Source organism: Pezoporus wallicus, unplaced genomic scaffold, assembly GCF_028554395.1.
Source record: "Pezoporus wallicus isolate ANWC-B61680 ecotype Strahan unplaced genomic scaffold, APGP_CSIRO_Pwel_v1 scaffold_7107, whole genome shotgun sequence".
Taxonomy (NCBI): domain Eukaryota; kingdom Metazoa; phylum Chordata; class Aves; order Psittaciformes; family Psittacidae; genus Pezoporus; species Pezoporus wallicus.
In genome coordinates this window covers 7,211,457-7,230,869 of record NW_026642114.1, presented here as the reverse complement: position 1 = coordinate 7,230,869, position 19,413 = coordinate 7,211,457, and the positions used below count along the sequence as shown (strand labels likewise).

General features: G+C 42.0%; 2 protein-coding genes across 3 annotated transcripts in view; both read right to left on the bottom strand.

The window, feature by feature from the left end:
* The window catches only part of RPL35A (ribosomal protein L35a), a 150,833-nt gene that overhangs the window by 99,092 nt on the left and 32,328 nt on the right, over positions 1-19,413 (bottom strand). The window lies entirely within an intron of this gene.
* FYTTD1 (forty-two-three domain containing 1) lies at positions 1,166-14,077 on the bottom strand. 2 transcript variants are annotated; one of them, XM_057427115.1, is made up of 9 exons: positions 13,942-14,077; positions 10,686-10,817; positions 7,475-7,620; positions 6,571-6,683; positions 5,622-5,718; positions 4,513-4,574; positions 3,564-3,638; positions 2,665-2,791; positions 1,166-1,558 (listed from the first exon to the last, which is right to left on the bottom strand). In XM_057427115.1, exons 1-9 carry the CDS (start codon positions 14,042-14,044, stop codon positions 1,463-1,465), a joined length of 951 nt encoding a protein of 316 aa, XP_057283098.1. In that variant the 5' UTR covers positions 14,045-14,077; the 3' UTR covers positions 1,166-1,462. The 2 variants fall into 2 exon arrangements, with proteins under 2 accessions (XP_057283098.1, XP_057283099.1); XM_057427116.1 differs by having other exon boundaries at positions 1,166-1,554.

Here is a 19,413-nt window from a genome sequence, read left to right as displayed (position 1 = left end):
CATACAAATTCAGACTGAGGATGAACATTTCTGGATACAGCAAGCCAGTTGTTCTTTTGCCTGACTGTACCTAAATCTCATTGCTATAAAACACTGTTAAGCTCCTGATCTGGAAGCAATTCTGACAGGTGCCTCATTTTTATGGATCATACAAATTCAGACTGAGGATGCCCCAGCTGTTACCATCCTGCAGATCATGATGCACAAAGCTAAACGTAAAGCAACAACTACATGGTCCTGGCTTAACGCATTGCATGTGCCGGCAAACCGAAGGCTTTCTTCCAGCAACATTCCCCAGTTCCAGACAATTTTAAGATATCTGACCACTTCTGATCAGCTTCACATCTTTCCTCTCTTTGGTATACACAAACAAGTGCCATTAGATTGCTTGCCTCTGGCTATTTCCAAGAGCCAGAGAAAACCCTCTGGGGCAAGGAATGCAAAATGAGAATCCTGTCTCTGGGGAGGATAAGGAATTCTACCATACCACTGGCTTTCTCGTGCATGGTTGCATTTATTCCTATGTAATTCAAAATTTCAAAGTTATTGCATTAAATTTGTGAAAAAGGTTACAAAAAGAAACAACAAAAGTTTAAGAAAAAATAGGAGACAGACATACTCCATTTACAGAGGAGGATAATGAGATTAAGCTATTTGTAATATAAATTACTCTCATACTGCCTGTGCAGTATTCCTCCACTGCAATCTGGACCACTTTTAAGGATAAGAGTAGAATAGTCTCCATCCCAATTTCATATTTTGGATATCTCAACTAACAGCTTTATTTGTGAAAGTGAGGATGCAAAACATGTAGTTTTCAAGAAAGGAAAAAACCTGAACTTCAAAACCACAAAGAAATCCAACCAATGCTCCCATAAAAAAATGCCACTACATCACTACCGAAGTATTCATGGACTGAGGCTCTGTGCCAAACTGCAGCCCACAGGGAAGTTTATAAGCAGTCCCTAAAAAACCCTAAAATGGGGTTTGCAATGAAACATACAACCTTTCTTGTGACAGAGGGGTCAAAGAATAGACACTGAGCACTCCTAAATAAAAAAAAAAACCAAAACCAAAAAGAAAATCCAAACAAAAACAACAACAAGAAAAAAAACCCACCACAACCCAAATCAAACAAATAAACAAAAAACAAAAACAAAACAAAAAACTTTTAAGATTTTTGTATTTTGGTTACAAGAACCAAAATCAGTGTTTGTTGTCAGCTGGGCCACAGAATCCTTTCCAGCCAGGTGATGGTGCCACTCCAGCAGATCAGTTTCCCCACTTTCCCCCTCTCAGGACATCATGTCTTTTACTATTCAAAGTAATAAAGAGAGAAAACTCTTGCCACCATCTCAGCATGAAGTCCAGAGAATTTCAGTGATGTGTGCTGTATACTTCTGCCCACTTCTATCTCCATTTCTTAGGTAGGTGGGATCAGTGCTCAAGTCCATCTGTCAGGTTAGCCCACTGTTACAAAACGGCTCCCTTTGTTCTGAGACAGTGCTGTTCTTTGTTCCTTCAGGATCCCGAAACGTTCATTCAACGTCATCCCTGTCTGAGAAATAAAATAATTTAACTATAGTCTTAAAAAACATTAGGTTAATTTAATCAAAGTATGAGAGGCAACAATATTTTTTTCCACTCATTCTGTATCATCACACGATTTCTTAATAGCCTCACTTGGATAAAAAAATGGTTTGATTTGATTTCATCATTTCCCCACACCATTTAAAAATCAGATTGGACTATACATCAAGAGCTAGCATTTCTCATTTCTCAGAATTCACTAAAACCACATGGTACACAATGTCAAGACAATGTCTGCTCAAAATACTGCAAGTTAAATTGAGGACAGACAGACTGAAAGCGGGAACTTCCACTAAACTAATTTTCCCCACATAGTTTCCATGCAACTTCAACAAATGCAGCAATTTAACTACGTTAATGCAGGGCTGCTTTCCAGTCCATCCATCTGATACAGTAGACTGGAGTCTAGTCCAAAAGTTCAATTAATGTTACAGTATACTAGTAGGCCTTTTTTACCATACTGCTTATTTATGGAAGGAAAAAATCCAGCTTGATGCCCTGAGCCCATGTATTTTTCTACAGCTGGCAAGAAGGAGCCAATTACAAAAGCAGCATCTAACGGTCACCCTGTAAGAATTCTTTCAATGATAGAAGCAAGATTTCTGCACCAAATCATCTGTCGTCATGAAACTTGTGAAAAATTGTCCATCTTTAAGCGTTTACATCATTACATTTGATTTTTTTCCCCTAGATGCATAGCAAAAGTTGCTTTATAAATTCAGCTGCTGGGGTTCTATGCAGGTTACACAACTGAAAACAACTCATCCCTGAATTATGCACAGTTGCTGATTCAAGCACTGCGGGAACACAAGAAGGCTTTTAGAAATATTCAACATTTTAAATCCCATTTAAAACATGTGAGCACGCAAGACATGAACTAGACGAACAGGAACAGTGAGTTTAGTTACTTGTATGAAGTTACATAGCAAGTTAGTGAAAGAACTGGAAGTGGAAACAAGTAGTCACTAGTTCCCTCTTCCTGTCACTAGTGAGTCTAGGTGGAAAGTGCCTGGCTCACTGGCTTTCATCTGTCTTGAAACTGTTTCCACAGTTAAGCAATGAAAATGCATTTACCTGTTTTCCAACACTATTAATATCAAACTGCAATGGAACCCCTTTGGGAATCTTCTTCTCTTCAGATTGGTCTCTCTTCATCAGAAATGGTGGCACAGGAGTACGAGTTAATCGCAATTTTGGGGAACTGTGAAAGAAGAATGGTACAAAGGACAGAGTGAATATATGTTTTATGTAGTAAAACCTTAATGCTGATAGATGTATGAATTTTTCATCAAGCCATTCGATCTGAGTAGCTGAATAGCTGAAAGGTACAAATTCAAGAAGGTAAAAGTTCATGCAGAACTATAAAAAGGTACCATTTGTTACTGTAATCAGATAGCGAGTGTCATGACAGGAAGTAATCTTTTACCTCTCACTCCTTCTGACAAACACATAATTTGGAGTTAAGGATTCCCGTAAATACAAAAAAATTAAAATGCTACTAATGCAAAAGGCTACTTTAAAATAAAACACCTCATGAAACAACAGTACCATCAACTTCCTAAAGACAAAGACAGTAATGCTTTCCTTAAGCACAATTCCAGAACTATTTTTATGAATCACAGAGGAACTATTACCATCACTCATCAACTAGATGCTCATTCCTTTTCACACAAAACAGCTGCAATACAATCTAATTGGGAAGAGACAGACAAGGTGAAAATTTACCAGCCCGCCACTCTTTGACTCTATACACAACATCAAGCTCCTAACTGGGATACGTCTTGTGAAATCCAGCTGTGATGTTATTCAAACAGTGTTCAGAAACACTCAGAGGGGTGCCAGACTTAAAGTCTTCTCAAGAAGCTGTGACCTTGAGGTCATCTGAAATACTACCTGCAAGGAACTTGCTGAATGGCCCAGACCAGCAATTTTGGTTAAGCTAAAAACATTTCAGAACTTTTTTGAAAACTCACATTGGGGTTATGATGGCTCCTGGGTTGTCAATAGACACAGTCAGAATCCCTCCAGTTGTGGTAGAAGTTCGCCATCTAGATGGAAAACACAGAAGTCACTTACAAAAAAATACAGAAATTTAAGTCAGAATATCTTTAAATGCGTATCCAAAACACTGGGCTAGTAAAGAACGTGCAAGCTTTCAAAATATAGGGCAGTGCAAAGACCACATGCAGTCGAACAATCTACAAGAAGTTTGGCTATTGATTCTTTTATCTTTCACACTCTCTAAACCTATTCAGGTGAGTGCTACATTACACACTGGCGTACACTAGGTGTACTAGAACTGCAGCACTGACTGAAATGTTGTGTTGTTGTTTTTTTTAAAAAAATATTCAATTTCCTTGTCACAGATGGGACTAAAATGGTGCTCACAGCAAATCAAACAGGTGACAGATTCAGGTCTGTGGCATACACTGCTTACTCAGCCTGTTGTGTTACCAATAAAGTTGTGAAGAGCCTAGCAAGCATGGAACAATATGGGAAGAATATGTGTGGGGAGAGTTGAGTGTCCACCTGTGACCTGCTTTGTTTATTTCCAAACTGTTTCATAGGCTTATATGTGTACTCAATAAAATGGAAATTACATTAAGAGATCAGGAGAACACTAACATTTGATTTTTTATTTCCAGTCTATGCAGTATTCACAACTGGTAGACTACTCTGATCCTCTGAAGCTCCCTCTTTCCCCTTTATTCCTGCAAATGTCTTAAGCAAAACCAAACTCCTCCTGGTTAAATTAGAATATAATTTAGGAAATAACTGAGAATAGGGGAAGGATCACTGTCACTCAGTTGATATGCATACAGGGTAAAAGAAAAACCATTCAATTATCATAACCCGGAAGGCAGAGCTAAAATGAGACTCATACCAGTAACTAAACTGAAGTTTTACAAATTACATACTTACTGACGAGTTCTCTTTACTATCTGATTATCAAGATCATCTGTTGACTGCACTTGGGCTTGTACCTGAAAACACATCAACAGACACTGGATTTGAATACTGTTTCGACTCCTATTTTAGCAGCTGGAAATAGAGAAGTTCAAAACCAGAAGTTTAAAACCATTTGTACACTCTGGACAAAAACAGCTGCATTTTACAGGGACTTTAAAGACCTACCCTATCTATCCTAAAAAATAACTATCCTATTACCCTTGCAAGACACTGGAAAGAACTTAAGAACACAATGATTTTATACAAAACTGTTAATGACAGTAACTTCACCAATAAAAAGATGGAAACATTTTGGAAGACTATGTCAGCAAACATATGCTGTATCAAGATACACCAAAACCTTACGAGGCCAGTGAGAAAAACCTGGTTAGCTCCTAATCTGATCAATGTTAACATACATAATATCCAATACACACTCACAGCTGTTTTAAAGGACTTTTGTTTTATTTTTCTTCCTCCTGACCCTGTCTGCAATTCTACAATCTGTGTGGCTGGAATACAGCAGCTACTTACAGTCACAACAATGGCAGATACAGAATGAGGGCAAACTGAAAACACCACTTATCATTCACTGCACACTCTGTTCTCTTGATCTTATTCAAAATAACTAAAAAAAAAATAAAAAATCCTTAAGTAACTAACAACTCAAACAACAAAAATAAATAACCTCATGTAACTAATCCTCCCCCAACCATAATCAGATTCTAAAATATGCTTCTCCTATATTCACCTGAAAGCAACTTTTGAAAGCTGCAAAGTGCTAACATTGACCTTTTAAAAGGAAAAATTAATACTCTGCAACCATCCTCAAACACTAATGAGTTCCATGGCCCTCTGAACAATCCAGCTACACTGGAACAGGAAGCAATACTCAGTAGATTACAGTAACTAAAGGCAACAAGTACACTTCCCTAGAAGAACCAGTAGCTATTTCCTAATCCACCTGAAGTTTCTACTCTGATCTAACATTCAAAGTTAGTTCATTAATACCAGTGTTATAGGTTAGCTTAGAACCTGTGGCACTTTTTTTTGTTAGCGTCATTTTCAGTGATTTTTATTACCTTCAGGCCCCTTCTAAACAGGAAAGTTGCTTGACGAGTCTCTTTCTGCTGATTTAGTTTGTTTCCAATTCTGGCAAAAGCTGACAACGCATTATTCCTGTAATTTTTATTAAAATATAGTTATTAAAGGCTCCACAGGTAACATCTTGGAGCAACTACAGTGTATGAGAGGAAAGTGCCCAATACAACCTTAAGGACACCTGCAATGCTGCCTCTTTGAGGCAGAACATTTCAATTGCAGTAAGCTCCGCCTCGATCAGGAACAAAACACAGTACTCATACAGGGGAAAAAAATACTCCTGCTGCACAGAAGCCTAGTACTATTATGTCATAGGACAGTATGGTTATTAGTTCAGTTTTGTACTTCACTCGGTATCCTCCAGCACTTTAAACATTGCTGATTAGATGAAAACCAAGAAGCAACTTGATTTGTATAAAGAAAGTTTGTTAAGAGTTTCCACAATAAAGTCACTCGGTGAAAATTTTCATCATGGACACCAGTTAAAATGCAGTTTATAACAGACATGTTAATTCCAGCACAAGCAAAAAATGCAATAGGTTCTATGAAACTGAAGATGGCATCAGCTTCCACAAAGGTATTTTCTTTAGGAAGTTCACTAAACCATGGCTATCACTTCAAAGCTACTAAAATCCGTACTGGCCATTTCAGTATAGGCTGCCTATGACTTAAATGAAGGCAGTATGCTAGGTGCTCACAAACACAGGCATTCCTGAGTGTTTTACATGGTAATAAAATATCTGGCTTTGTATTGGGATGCTGTTTGTTCCATGCTTGGCTTCTAGATTTGTAGAACTTCACATACATGGCAGTCTTGACCGTATTACTACTGCTGGTATCTACCATCTTCTCTTTGACTCACTCCTATCAAGCAAGACTCCCTATGGGAAGTTGGCAAGGAGAGTTCAGAAAGCAGACTTGGTATTTTACCTTCTGTTTAGCAGGGCATGCCTCCTTAGGGCTGGAGCTTGTTTTCTCTGCATTTCAGATTGTCTCCGCAGGTTTGTTTTCTTTTTCAAAACTGGGTAATACCGCTGTGCATTCTTAAAAACCAACAAATATATATAGCATGCATGTACTGCATACACACAAACACTTCTCCTTCAATTCCCATTTACAAACTGCATATAGAATACATTTAGCCTATCCTACCTTTTGCAGCCTAGTACAATTTGAAAACAACTTCTACACTTTCATGAATTCTATATTCCACTCATTACCGGGGGTGGTGGTGGTGTGTGTGAGGGGGGAATCAACACAAAACCCCCAAAGCTCGGCAGTTACTTTTTAATTCCTGTATTTCCCCGAACTGACAAAGTACACACTTCACACATCTTTAAAAATGATTTTTCTTCACAAATGCAAAAGCAGTCCCTGTTCTACAATATTGAATGAGATGGAGCAGGCACCAATGCACTGGAGGAGTGCAGAAGAGGCAGCCTACGGATGGAGTGACGTATTTTGCAAAAGCTTCCATTTTTGTAACAGGCACATGCTTAACACCTGCATTTTGGTTGAATCACTGCAATGCAAAGGCAAGAAATCCTATTAAGTAAGCTTTTCTCATAAAAATACAGTAACTACCTCCATACTTGCACAATATACATCTGTACTTCAACTTTAATGACTTCCAACCTAGTTTAGAGTTAAAAGTTTCAAACCTAGTCATTAACCACTCCCTTTAAAACAAGCAAGAACTCAGCTAACACATTCGTAATTTAAAAAAATTTGCACCAGATTGTCTCCATTTTCTATTCAGTAGCACTCTTCTGAAGACACTATGCTTCGTGTTTTAATCTGTTCTTAAATATACCACTAGAACTGCATTAATTACCTTCTCACTAAGTGGCTGCCTGTTCAGAGGACTAATTCCTTTGCGTGAACCCATTGCTTTCTTGGCTGCCAAGCCAGTTACAACTCCGTAAGAACGCTTCTTCCCTGCTATCTTCTTTCTGCGTCCCAAACGATTTATACCATAACCTGCAACAAATATGGAGAGTTCAACAATCCTTATTGAAAGAAAAAGCTTATTGCTTTACAATGCTACACCGGCAATGGAAGTTATTTGGCTGCACACTTGAAGCCCTTAGAGCAGAAGCTATCATTACACTCAAAGACAATTTGGTCATTCAGTTATTCTAGCAGGTTTGGCCCAAGCTCTAGCACAAGAATAATCAGCTTCTCATACAGATCCTAGTGTTGCTTTAGTTCATTTCATTAATTTCTGCTGAAAATCTGTTATTTGACATGCCTACAGGGATGACTTAGTCATTCTGGCATAGAAAAATACCAAAATACTAAAAAATGGAATTTCATTAAGCGCTGAATAACACAAAAGCAAACCAAAACAAAACCCCAGCTGCCTACCCATTTAGCAAACTTTAAATTACCAGTTCAATTTAAAAGGGAAAAAAAAGGCAACTTCAAAGCTTATTTATTTACATCAGTGGTTCCCAAGACATGACTTTAAAAAAAAAGAACATAGCAATTGGCCCACAAAACCATACTAAGCAGCATATGAATGACATCACATTTAAAGTGTTTTCAATCAGAAGTCTGCACAGCAGTTCAGATAAAACTGAGAATTAAACCAGCCTTTGAATATAAAAGGCTTGTAAGTTTGAGGTCTGCAGTATAAACACCTCAAATCTCCAGTTACAAGGCTTTGGTTAACCCTGTCTGGAGCCATTTAACTTCACATTATGAATACAGACCATGCTTTAGTTTTATCCCCAAGTATCATCCCCCCTAAAACCTCAGACCTCGAGAAAGTAAGACTAAGGTGTCAGCTTAACAGCAACAGACACATCTCGATTTGACATATCTGACTTCATAGCATCAATAATAAATCTGTGCTTCTCCATGAGACATGAGCTGTCACATGAGGTTAGCCATCGATCAGAACTCAGCTTTGATAAGTCTGCCATGGTGAAGCTGCTATGTACCTGCATTTTGTGGGTGGTTAGCAAATGCTTTTCAAATAGAAAAGCAGAGAAACAGGGTTACTTTGGCTAAAAAGGACCTTATAAGCTCTCTGGACCAAACTCTGCTCAAATGAATGACAACCTCTAAGTTAGCTCAGGCTGCACAGGTTTTGTGCACTTGCATTTTCTGTATCACCAATGACAACCTTTATTTATATGAACAATGTTCCCCTCTCTGTTTCTTCCACCAAAAGCTGAAAAGACTCCCAGCTCAAGTTCCTCGCTTCTTTCCAGAGAGTTTGGCAGATGATTCTAAAACCACAAGGAATTGAATGCTGCTGATCATCTGTGGTTTCCGTTGCTATCCACAAACAACACAGGATTTGCTACTTATCAGAATAGCTTCAATGGCAATGGAGCAGCAACAAATCTATTGGTCATAAGCTACTAATAACTAAACTGCTCAGAAGAACTATTCAATTACACCTTCTGCTCAAAAAACAATATAAAAGAGGTTTGCTTTCAAATGAAAATGTGTGGAGCTGTACAAGGGAGAGAAGTTAAAGCTGAAGAAGTTAAAGAAGTTCACAATGTTTCAGCATGTCATGAATCTGGCAATTTAAAGAAAAAAAAAGAAAGAAAAAAAAAAAGAAAAAAAGAGTCATCTTTTTCCTAGAAAAAGGGCAGGCAAGGGCAGGCTAGGAGAGAAGGTCCCAAGAGAGAAAAGTAACTGCCAAGACAGTTGTATTTAGTTTAGTATCTGCAGCTCAAGTTCCTCCTAAAATTCCAAATTCTGTTACTTGCTTCTTTTGTGACCCTTCAGATCACAATTGCTTTTAACAATTGCAGCCATAAATAGAAGCCTCCACATTTGATAATCTGCAACTTAAATTCACTTACACGCTTCACCTACACAAGTAATTTTACACTCAGGCTGACAGATGCAAAATATTTTCCTGCAGTCACCAATCTACTGAAGACACACAAGTAACACTGCCATGTTGGCCTGTATAAAACCCAAACTTCCTCTGAGCCCTGATCAACACAACACTGCACTGATCCCCAAAGATATTTGGGTCTAAGATGCTAGCAACAAGCTGTTGCTTCAACAAACATTAAGCAAGACAACGATAAAATGGGGATCACTGAATACACCAGACAGATGTGTTATTTGTTTTAAATGAATGTTACTGAACAAGAAATTACATATATTAAACACTTAATTAGCCCGTATTGAGGTGGTCAGCTTTCTGATTAGACAGTACTCTTCCATATTTTGATAATCCAGAGCTAAACAGATACTTTGAAATATTAAATATAAGCAAAACCAGTTTATACTTCAAGCAAGTTCTGGACATGTCTGGACTAAAACCTGGGAATCATCTGAGGATATGACTTCTGTTTATCTGTTACTCAGGGAATCTACAGTAAAGCTATTATTGTGCGCTTTGCCTCTTCTCACTCCCTGCCTATTTGTATTTCTATATTCCATTGTAAAAACACTGGCTTAAGAAGGCTGACAAGGCTCTTCTTCTCCATCCCAAACTCTTAACAAAGCCAATTCAGACAGTCTACACTACACATTTATGCATCCCAGACCCAGTGTTACAGTCTGCAGTAACAGGTGTTTTAGGGAGACCTGCTAAGAGAATTCTTCTTAGCAAATATAAATATGCTGGCTCTGTTGCACAAGGCTCTGTTGCACAAAGCTCTGAGCTCTGGCAAGTCCTCCGTATTTCCTAATATGAAGGCATTGGCATAAGCACTCTTTCTATTCATTTCTGAGAAAGGACAAAGTATCAACACCATTTCCAAAATTAAAATAAATAAATAAATTACTAAAAAAAAAAAAAAAAAAAAAAAAAAAGCAAGCCAATCCTTCCTCAAGTCAGAGTCCCTCAAGCACTTCAGTTCCCTTTGGGCCAAACGTGTCAATGACTTTCTCACACTGAACCAAAAACCAAACATAAATGGATCACAAAGAAGTCAATTATAATCAAAATTGCATATAATAGTATTTGAAAGACACCTGAATTGACCAGGGCAATCCCCACATTTCATTAGGTTACATTTCACCTCAAAAAACAAATTGTGCATCTAGATCATGTTTGGCATACACACCTTTCTGCTGTTGGGTTCCCCACTTCGAGCCTGGTGCCCTGAACTGTCGAGTTTGATTCTGCTGAAGCCCTCTTTTCATTTTGGGAGAATATTGCTTTCTCTCTTCTTTCTTGTTCAGTTTAATTATATCATCTGTAAGAAGAAAATAAAAAATTTATGTCCTGCAGACACATTCCAGTTCTGAAGAAAAAACCCTCACAGCTTGGAGTCACGGGAAACAGGCCAGTTAATCCTGCAAAGCCAGCGCATACAAGTTACGGTTCCAGAAACATTATCACCAGATAACACCCAATCCCTGTTAGTTTTATTATAAGACTTGCTTTATAATATAATGACCTAGCAAAAGAGAAGTGGTTGCATACCTCCAGAAAATCCAGGCTTGAAAGATGATGGTATTCAGCCCATCATTAAATTTTAAACTGAATGACTCCATTAGTTTTTGTATACCTTTAAAGAAAAGATAATTCCATCTCACACCGAGACTTTGAAGAGTCCATACAGTCAGTTCAAGCCTTAGTTCTTCCACATAAAGTTAGTTAAGAAAAACCACATAAGAGAGAACTGAGCCTATCAGTTATCTTCCTATGTTCACCGAGGTTAAGATGAAGGGAAAAAAAGCAAGCAAGATTTCTCCCTCCCCAGGTTATCTGCAATGCAAAGCAATCATCAACCTACTGTCCAGGGAAACAATGTTGAACAAATTATTAATCTGTTTCAGAATAAGTGTAAGATAATATACAGATGAAAAGTGAACAGCAGGTCTGTCAAGTGCAAATCATGCCACACCAATTGGATTTTCTTCACTGATCTGGTAGGAGATAAGAGTAAAGCAACAGATGTAGCATGCTTCTATTTGATTATTAGCTTGTTCACAGAAATACCATAAAGGAAGATGTCAATTACATTTATTGCATATAGATCATGGGAGCAGCACAACTGATAAACATATTGTTTTAACAGGGAGCTACCACAAACATGTGGAAATGCTTTTCTGAGCCAGGGAGAGATGGGAACAGGGTTACTGTGTTTAACAGAGTTCAAATGGACTTGGACAGGGTAAAACAGATCACAACATAATTATCCAATGGTTTCTATCCTGCTGAAGTAAAGCTAAGAGGAAATGAGCTTACTTTGCTGCAAAAATGACTGAATGTTCAGAAGAGTCCTAGCAGGACAAGGAATACCAATACAGGTCACTCAGGGTTTGATTGCTACAAAATCTTTTTCACCAAACGGACCATCCAAGCAGCAAGGATTACCAATCTACCCTCTTTATATGACAAAGGAAACCAAAGCCACTTCAAAATGGCAGAAACTGTCACTGCCAACAGCAGTACTCAACCAGGAGCTTTAGTCAAACACAGCACCATTAATAAAGTGATGTTAAATAAAAACTAAAACTTCCAAAACTGTTAGAGCAGAGAATGTACCTGAGATACAAAACCTCCACGTTCAGAGAGCATGGATCCTTGCTTCAGCTTCTCTGTTCCATCTTAAATGCCTTTTTTGCAAGTTAGCTATTGCTGCACACAGGGTTGTAAGTTTTTTTTAAACTTTAGAACTTAAGTTTCAGCTACTCTCTTATTTGGGAAAACGAAGGATACCTGAGAAATGTATCAAACTGGAAGATTAGCTTCAGATGAGTTGCACATAACACATTCCCAACAAAACAGGTTTAATCTTTACTGCTACATGAGAAAATACTCAATGTTACATCTAGATTTTAAGATTAATGTGACATTTTCTTATTCTGTATCACAGAGAGGTGGGACAGCCTCTCATCTTTCCTTACACAAGCCCATGCAGCTTTGACCTGCGGAAAGTGGTGATGGATGTCACAGTTCTCATGCAAGCTACCCTTGCATCTGAACAAGTGAAGGGACATACCCACTCACAACAAAACATCACCATGACACCACAACAGTCTGTTGTGATCTGCTATTAATCAGTGTCCAGGACACATAGCAGTAGCTAACCAAAAGGTTAACCTGGCCAAGAAACATTAGAACATATGAAAACATAACCAGCCACTCAGAGTCAGTAACTCTGTTAATCTTGGTAACTTTGAAAATACAGACTCAATGTGCTACAAGTAAAACTAGATTTATGTGAATACTGTAATGCTACTCCAGTCAGAAAAACTCAAAACATCACTTCACAAGTCATCTCTATTGCCAAAGCAAAGAATTGCACTGGGTTCTCTACAGAAGGAAAAATGATACAAAACTTATTTTAAGCTGGTTCACAAATGCTAAGTCTACCATTAACAATGTTCACACCATGATTTTTCTGTTTGAAGTGAGTCTCCTGGGAGTATCCACCACCCAACACACTCCAGTAGCATCATGGAACAGTCTTGTAGCGTATAAAAATAAGTTTTCTTTTTTTTTTAATAAAACTACACTGGAACAAGTACTCCAGGAACACACCAAATATGTCCCCAGCTGTTAAGGGAACTCACTGCACAAGACCAGACTAGAACTGTTCTGAGATCCCTCTCTGAAATACATATAGTGAGAATGTCAGTTTCTCAGACACAGCTCTGCAGATCCCTAAGGAGGTTGTGCCACTTCCTAGCACACACAACCAATGGGAGGACAGAAGAGAAAGGAATATATTGTCACAGGAAACTACGTGGTAGACACGACATCACGCTTGATCTGACTGGTAAAGTACTGCAAAGGAGTTACAAAGGAGAGCTGCCATTACCGACTTCCAAACCTGAGAAGAAGGAGTCACAGCCAGCTGAGCGGCAACAAAACCACCCCACCCCTGCAATTATGAACGCTAGGTGAGGTCCTGGAACGCTCCCCAGGGGCCACCCAGCAAAGGGCCCAAGCACCGCAGGGCCTGGCTGGTGCCTAACGCACGCAGCACCCCGGGTATTAGGCCTGCTCCGGACACCCAGACGGAACAAAGGGGACCCAACCCGCCAAACCCCGCGCCACCATAGCCAGTGACAGCAACTCCCAGCCCAGAGCCCTGGGAGCTCTGCTGCTCCCTGGGACACAGCCGGGCCTCGCCTCCCGTCCCCGCCACGATGGGTCCCCGAAACAACCTCGCACTCCACCCCCCGCCTCGCTGTAACTGTGGTGTGGTCCTGCGCCCCCGCCCGACTTGGCTCCAGCCACCTCCCTTTGGTCCCACCCCCGCCGGTAACCGACAGAGCCCGTCGGTTTGTGCCGCCCAACCCGGCCGGGGCGGTCGGTTCAGCCCGCGCCCCTCCCCTCTCTCCCCACAGCAGCGCTCTCCTCACCGAGCGACATGTCGATCTTCTCTAGGCTGTCGCTGCTGCCCTTCCGGCCGCCCGCCGCAGCCGAGGACCCGGGAAGCGGCGCCACAGCCCCGAACCCACTCATGGCTGCCCGCAGGACCACTGCTGCCTCCCCTTACCGCCTGCCTTTGGAAGCCAGACAGTAAATGGTGAGAATAGGATCTGTACCCATTTCCCCCACCTGCAGTAGTCACCTGGCATCTCTGCCTGCATCTCCTCGAGTTTTCATCCTGGAGCTGTGCTGAGGCTGCCATTCAAAAGCTGATTGCCTTTGCCCTTCAGCTGGTTTTGCAACATGACCGAAGGACAGCTTGTTTTAGGGCTTGACTAACTGCCTCCAGTGCTGCAACTCCAGGGACTATATTGCAAATACCCTTGGACAGGAATAAATATTTCCATACGCATGACTCAGTGCAACAGGGACACTCCTGCATTTCATTAACTGCCCATGTACTTCACATGCTCATTTGACAGAACAAATACTCTGCGGCAAATCCGAGTACCCACAAGCAGCTCCCTGTGTGTGCAGTCTCTGGCACAGCTCTGTCCCATGCTCAGAGGCATCTGTGCCTAAATACCTAAATAATACTAATACCTAATACCTAGTATAAGTACCTAATAATACTAAATGGAGGGCTTTGCTCCTGACTGCAGAAACGGACATCCTTCTTGGAGTTCCATCAAGAAAAGTGAGAATGAGAAGAGAGCTGAGGTTTTCTGGCCACCGCCCTGTGCTGTGCAACACTGTTGACAAAGCTTTGCTCTCTCTGCTTATGCTCTTTATGCATCTCTTCCCTTTTAAAACAATGCTAATAACAGCTCTGGATGCTCCTCTTGCTGCTTTCTACTACGTAGAAGTGAATGTCTCAGTTACTGTCACATGGCATCTTCAGCTCTTGAGACTGATCTTCAGCTAGTGAGAGATTTTCTCTTTCGAGCAAGAGCAGCTCGTGACCACAGTGCTGGAGGCACCCTGTTTTCTTCTTTATGTTCTCCATGTGCAGCATAAGTTCAGACATGGAGTCCTGGAGCCACAGATTTGGTAATTTATGCATTTTCCTCCAGATGACAAGTGGGATTTGATGACAAGTGATTGATGACAAGTGGGACTTAAGGTTCTTAAAGTCAGGCCTCATTTGTAAAGCAAAGATGCTATCACCAGATTACCAATAAATACTAATAATAGAGCTGTCACAAGAGGTATTATTTTAAAAACATCAAATCAAATTCCTGTAATGCTGTAGGGTACAGCTCCATCTGGTGACTGTGTCACACTGATCAGCAAATGCTCTGTTTACCCAAAACAAATATGCTAACTGCAAAGGTGGCAGATGCTGCCTGCCCTCGTGACAGGTGGAAATCAGACAAAATCCAGATTGTACCATATCCATGGTTCCCATTTATTACCCAGACAGGACACCAGCTGTCTGCTTCTCAGCACAACAGAAAAAAACACAGAAGTTCTGATCCTGAAGAGTGTCTTCTTCTGTATTGAAAATGGCTGAAATGCTGTGGGGATCATGGTGACAACTGTACAGACATCAGCTCTAGATTTTCTTCCTGGCTCTCAGGACTGTGTCAGCATCCAGCCAAGCAACAAAGATTCCATGTGGCACTGACAGTTATTGTCTCCTCAGAAAAATGAGACTTCATGACTTGGCTGCCCAGTAACCCCTGTTGTTATGATACATCTTGGGGGAATTGCAGACCAGATGTTACCTGCTGTACATCCTGGCTAAAATTCTTAGGAGGAAGCCATAAAATTACCAAGCAGAAACCATGCCCAAAGAATCAGATACTAAATGCACATGTAGATTTAAAGCCAGAGGGGACTGTCTAGTCCAATCTGTATGTCCTCAGCTGTGGAACACCTGCATTGATCCCAGTCTCTGCTTCCCTAGAGGCATGGGCATTACCCCTCTGAAAAACAGCTTCTCATTCCTCACATGAAATTGTCTAGCAACTACCATTAACTTCCAGGCCTGCCTTCCCTGTGAAGTTCTTTTGATGAGTAAAGAAATTACATTGAGTTGATAACTGACTTCATGTCACCCAAATCTTCTCTGAACAGCAGTCAGGTCTGCGAGATTCCAGATTTTGCTACTGTTTAGCAAAAGGATATATACATGCTTTCCTACATTTACAACTGTTGACCTCTATAGGCACTCCTCAAATTTTATACTGGAAGGTGACTCTTCAGTTGAACCTCAGCACAGTCCCAGAAGCTTACACATCCATGTGTGACTACAAGCTCTTGGTGACTGGGCTTATTCTTGACAGAATTATTTCTTATATGCTCTCTAAATTGACAAAGGTATGGACAATAGTTAAGTGAGCAGTGTCTGTAAGTAACTTGCAAAACAGTAATGAAGCAGGGGAAGAGATTTTCCTGAAGAAAGAGAATTTGAAAATTGCTGTTAAGCAATATCCATGCTACCTCTAACTTGTGGAGCCAGAAGAATCTTGTAATTCCTGATTTAGGAGCTAAATGAGATCTGTCAGCAGCTTCGTCTACATGCTCCACTTCACCAGGCATGATCATCTAACAATGATCCCAATAGTCTTGACGACTTGATTTCCTCCACTATTTTTACTGTGAGAGTTAATGCATAGCCCAGTGCCCTGACACCAGACATGGCACATACAGCCAGTGCTTTCCACCCGTCCAATCAGTGCATGAAAACTTCTGCACAATGGACAACCAGCTGGAAGCTGTTGTTCCACACCTGTACACAGTTACTATGGCTGGGGAGTCCTAGGCTCTTAATTAAGCACCTTCTGAAAAAACAAACAAACAAAAAAACCCACTAGTTTTTGTTATTTTTTTCTGTTACTGCTTTTAGAATAGCAGTGTAGAGCCCTATTCTCCCAGACGCTGCTGAAGTCCTGTACCGGTAAAATACAGAGAAAATGTCAGGTGAGGTGGGTTGTCTTCATGTATGCAGCATCAGTGAGCAGCACATATTTGTTAGAAGTAACAGATATAGGATGCTTCTACTGTACTAATGACTACCTTTGGTTTCTGAGGCATCAGATGTACCTGGAGACATATCTGGGTTTTGTCTCCTATAATAATTTGTTAGTGACTGTTCTCAGACTACTGGTGGCAACATCATTTTTATCTTTTCCAAGTTTCATGTCAATCTTCCTTGAGGAAAGTACATATAATTCTGCAGTATTTTTCACATACACTTTACTGTGGATGATAGAACAGAAACCCCTGTTTGTCTCCACATGTGCATGAGCTGTCTCTCAGGGACACCTTGCCTGTTTGTTTTTCTCAGCATCACAATTTCCTCAGCACCTCTGATGCAGGATTTGTCAAGCGGTTACCACAGCACTCACTGTGGTGCAGCTACACCCCAGTGCAAACGCTTTACTCGGAGGGCTGTCAATAACCCGACTGGCAACTCAACATTTGCACGCTGACACAGCGAATCGCTACAGGGACCTAGAGCAGCCATAGACTCACCCTGGGGTGAGTTATAGACACAGGTGAGAACCTGCATCTACAGGGGTGGAGGACGCCGGCGGCCCGGCCCGCCCCGCTCAGCGCCAGCGGCCGTGCCTGACGGGAACCCATAGTGCCCACTGCTCCCTTCTCACCGAGTCATGCAGGGCGCGGGGGCGGCACGTGTGCGTGTGTGACACGGCGGCGCGGGGCGTGAGCGGGACGGGCCCGGGACCCGCGGCAACCCCCGTGCTGCTGGGGGGGGGGGGGGCGGCTGCAGGGCGTGCCGCTGCCCCCGCTCGGCCCCTCCTGTTTCAGAGCCACGCGTTGCGCTGACAGCCCGGGCCAGCTGCCGAGTGCTTCACATTGCACCCCAGGACTAGCGGACCGCTCTGCCCCTGGCACTGAGCGGGCATCTTGCTGATGGATGGAGGGTGGTCAGCGGTTCGAGGGAGGTGATCCTGCCCCTGTGCTCTGCTCTCGTGAGACCCCAGCTGGAGTACAGTGTCCAGCTCTGGAGCCCCCAACATAAGGAGGATGTGGAGCTGTTGGAGTGAGTCCAGAGGAGGCCACGAAGATGACGAGAGGGCTGGAGCAGCTCTCCTATGGAGACAGGCTGAGAGAGCTGGGTTGTTCAGCCTGGATAAGAGAATGGTCTGGGGAGACCTTAGAGAAGCTTCCAGTGCCTTAAAAGGGGCTGACAAGAAATCTGGAGAGGGGCTTTTTACAAGGGCATACAGGGATAGGACAAGGGGAATGGCTTTAAACTGAAAGAGGGTAGACTTCAATTAGACATAGGGAAAAATTCTTCACAGTGAGGGTTGTGAGACACTGGCACAGGTTGGCCAGGGAAGCTGTGGCTGCCCCATCCCTGGCAGTCTTCAAGGCCAGGGTGGACAGGGCTTTGAGCAGCCTGATCTAGTGGAAGGTGTCCCTGCCCATGGCAGGAGGGTTGGAACTGGATGAGCTTTAAGGTCCTTTGCAACTCAAACCATTCTGTGATTCTGTTGGCAGTGACAGTCACAGATGTACACCCTGAGAACCTTGTACTCTGTCTCCAATATGGTGGAGACAGCCACTCTCCATCAGACATGGCCAAGAAGGCAGCTGCCAAGTCTCTGCTTCACACGCCTTGTTTTAAGGGTGACGCCATCCCGCCCTGACGCTGTGCTGCTGCTGTCCTGGCAGCTCTGCAGCTTGCTGCTTTTGGATCATGTCTCCTTACCCTCCTGGCAGGCAGCTGCATTGCCCTTTCTGGGTGCTGAAAAGAAATCCCCAGCTTCTTTCTATTTCTAAAGGCAAGGCCCTGCACCTGCACATGGCTGGCTGCAGGAGTGGCTGTGTGGTCTTCATTCATGCTTTAGGCATGGTTTTTCTTGTTGACATCTATAAAAGCAGCAGAGGTTGCTCCCTAGAGGTGTTTTGATGACAAGTCCTGTTTACTTCAGGGTTTTGCATGTCTTCAGCCTTTGCTTTGTGCTTCAGTTTTGCCGTGGTGCTCACAGGCACAGTGTGGATGTCGGATGGAAAAGGGAGTGTTGGCTGTGGAGGAGAGAGCCACTGAAACTTGATATGGGAGACAAGCATTCCTTATCTGAGGGGCTCAGCCAGCCTCTATTCCTGCTAGCAATATCAGCCGGAAAAATGCTGCTGTAGCTTTTAAAGCTACAGCACAGGTTTGGGGCAAACCTTTTGATTTGCATGGTTCAAGCTATTCTCCCTCTTTAGCTAACACTTCAGACCCAGCAGGTTCAGAAAGGTAAAAGGAGTCGACTGCATTCATTTCTTTTTTTTTTCCAGATTGTCTTTGTGCATTTTCTTGCCTTTACAAGTGAAAATCCTGCACTACCAGCCTCTATCATTGTGTTATTAATAGGGCTGAGGTGGTGCCACCCCCAGCAATCCCCCAGGGACACAGCAGGCATCATCCGCTCTGGAGCTGACATATGAGGGGGCCTGCTTGTGCTCCTGGCTATCACTGATGTGCTGGGGAGGATCCTGGC

Coding starts and splice junctions, on each gene's coding strand:
- FYTTD1 (XM_057427115.1), bottom strand. CDS start 14,044: ATGAGTGGGTTCGGGGCTGTGGCGCCGCTTCCCGGGTCCTCGGCTGCG. Junction 3,639..4,512: donor ATAGTAAAGAGAACTCGTCA/GTAAGTATGTAA, acceptor TTTTCCATCTAG/ATGGCGAACTTCTACCACAA. Junction 2,792..3,563: donor GGAGCCATCATAACCCCAAT/GTGAGTTTTCAA, acceptor CTTCTTTCACAG/TTCCCCAAAATTGCGATTAA.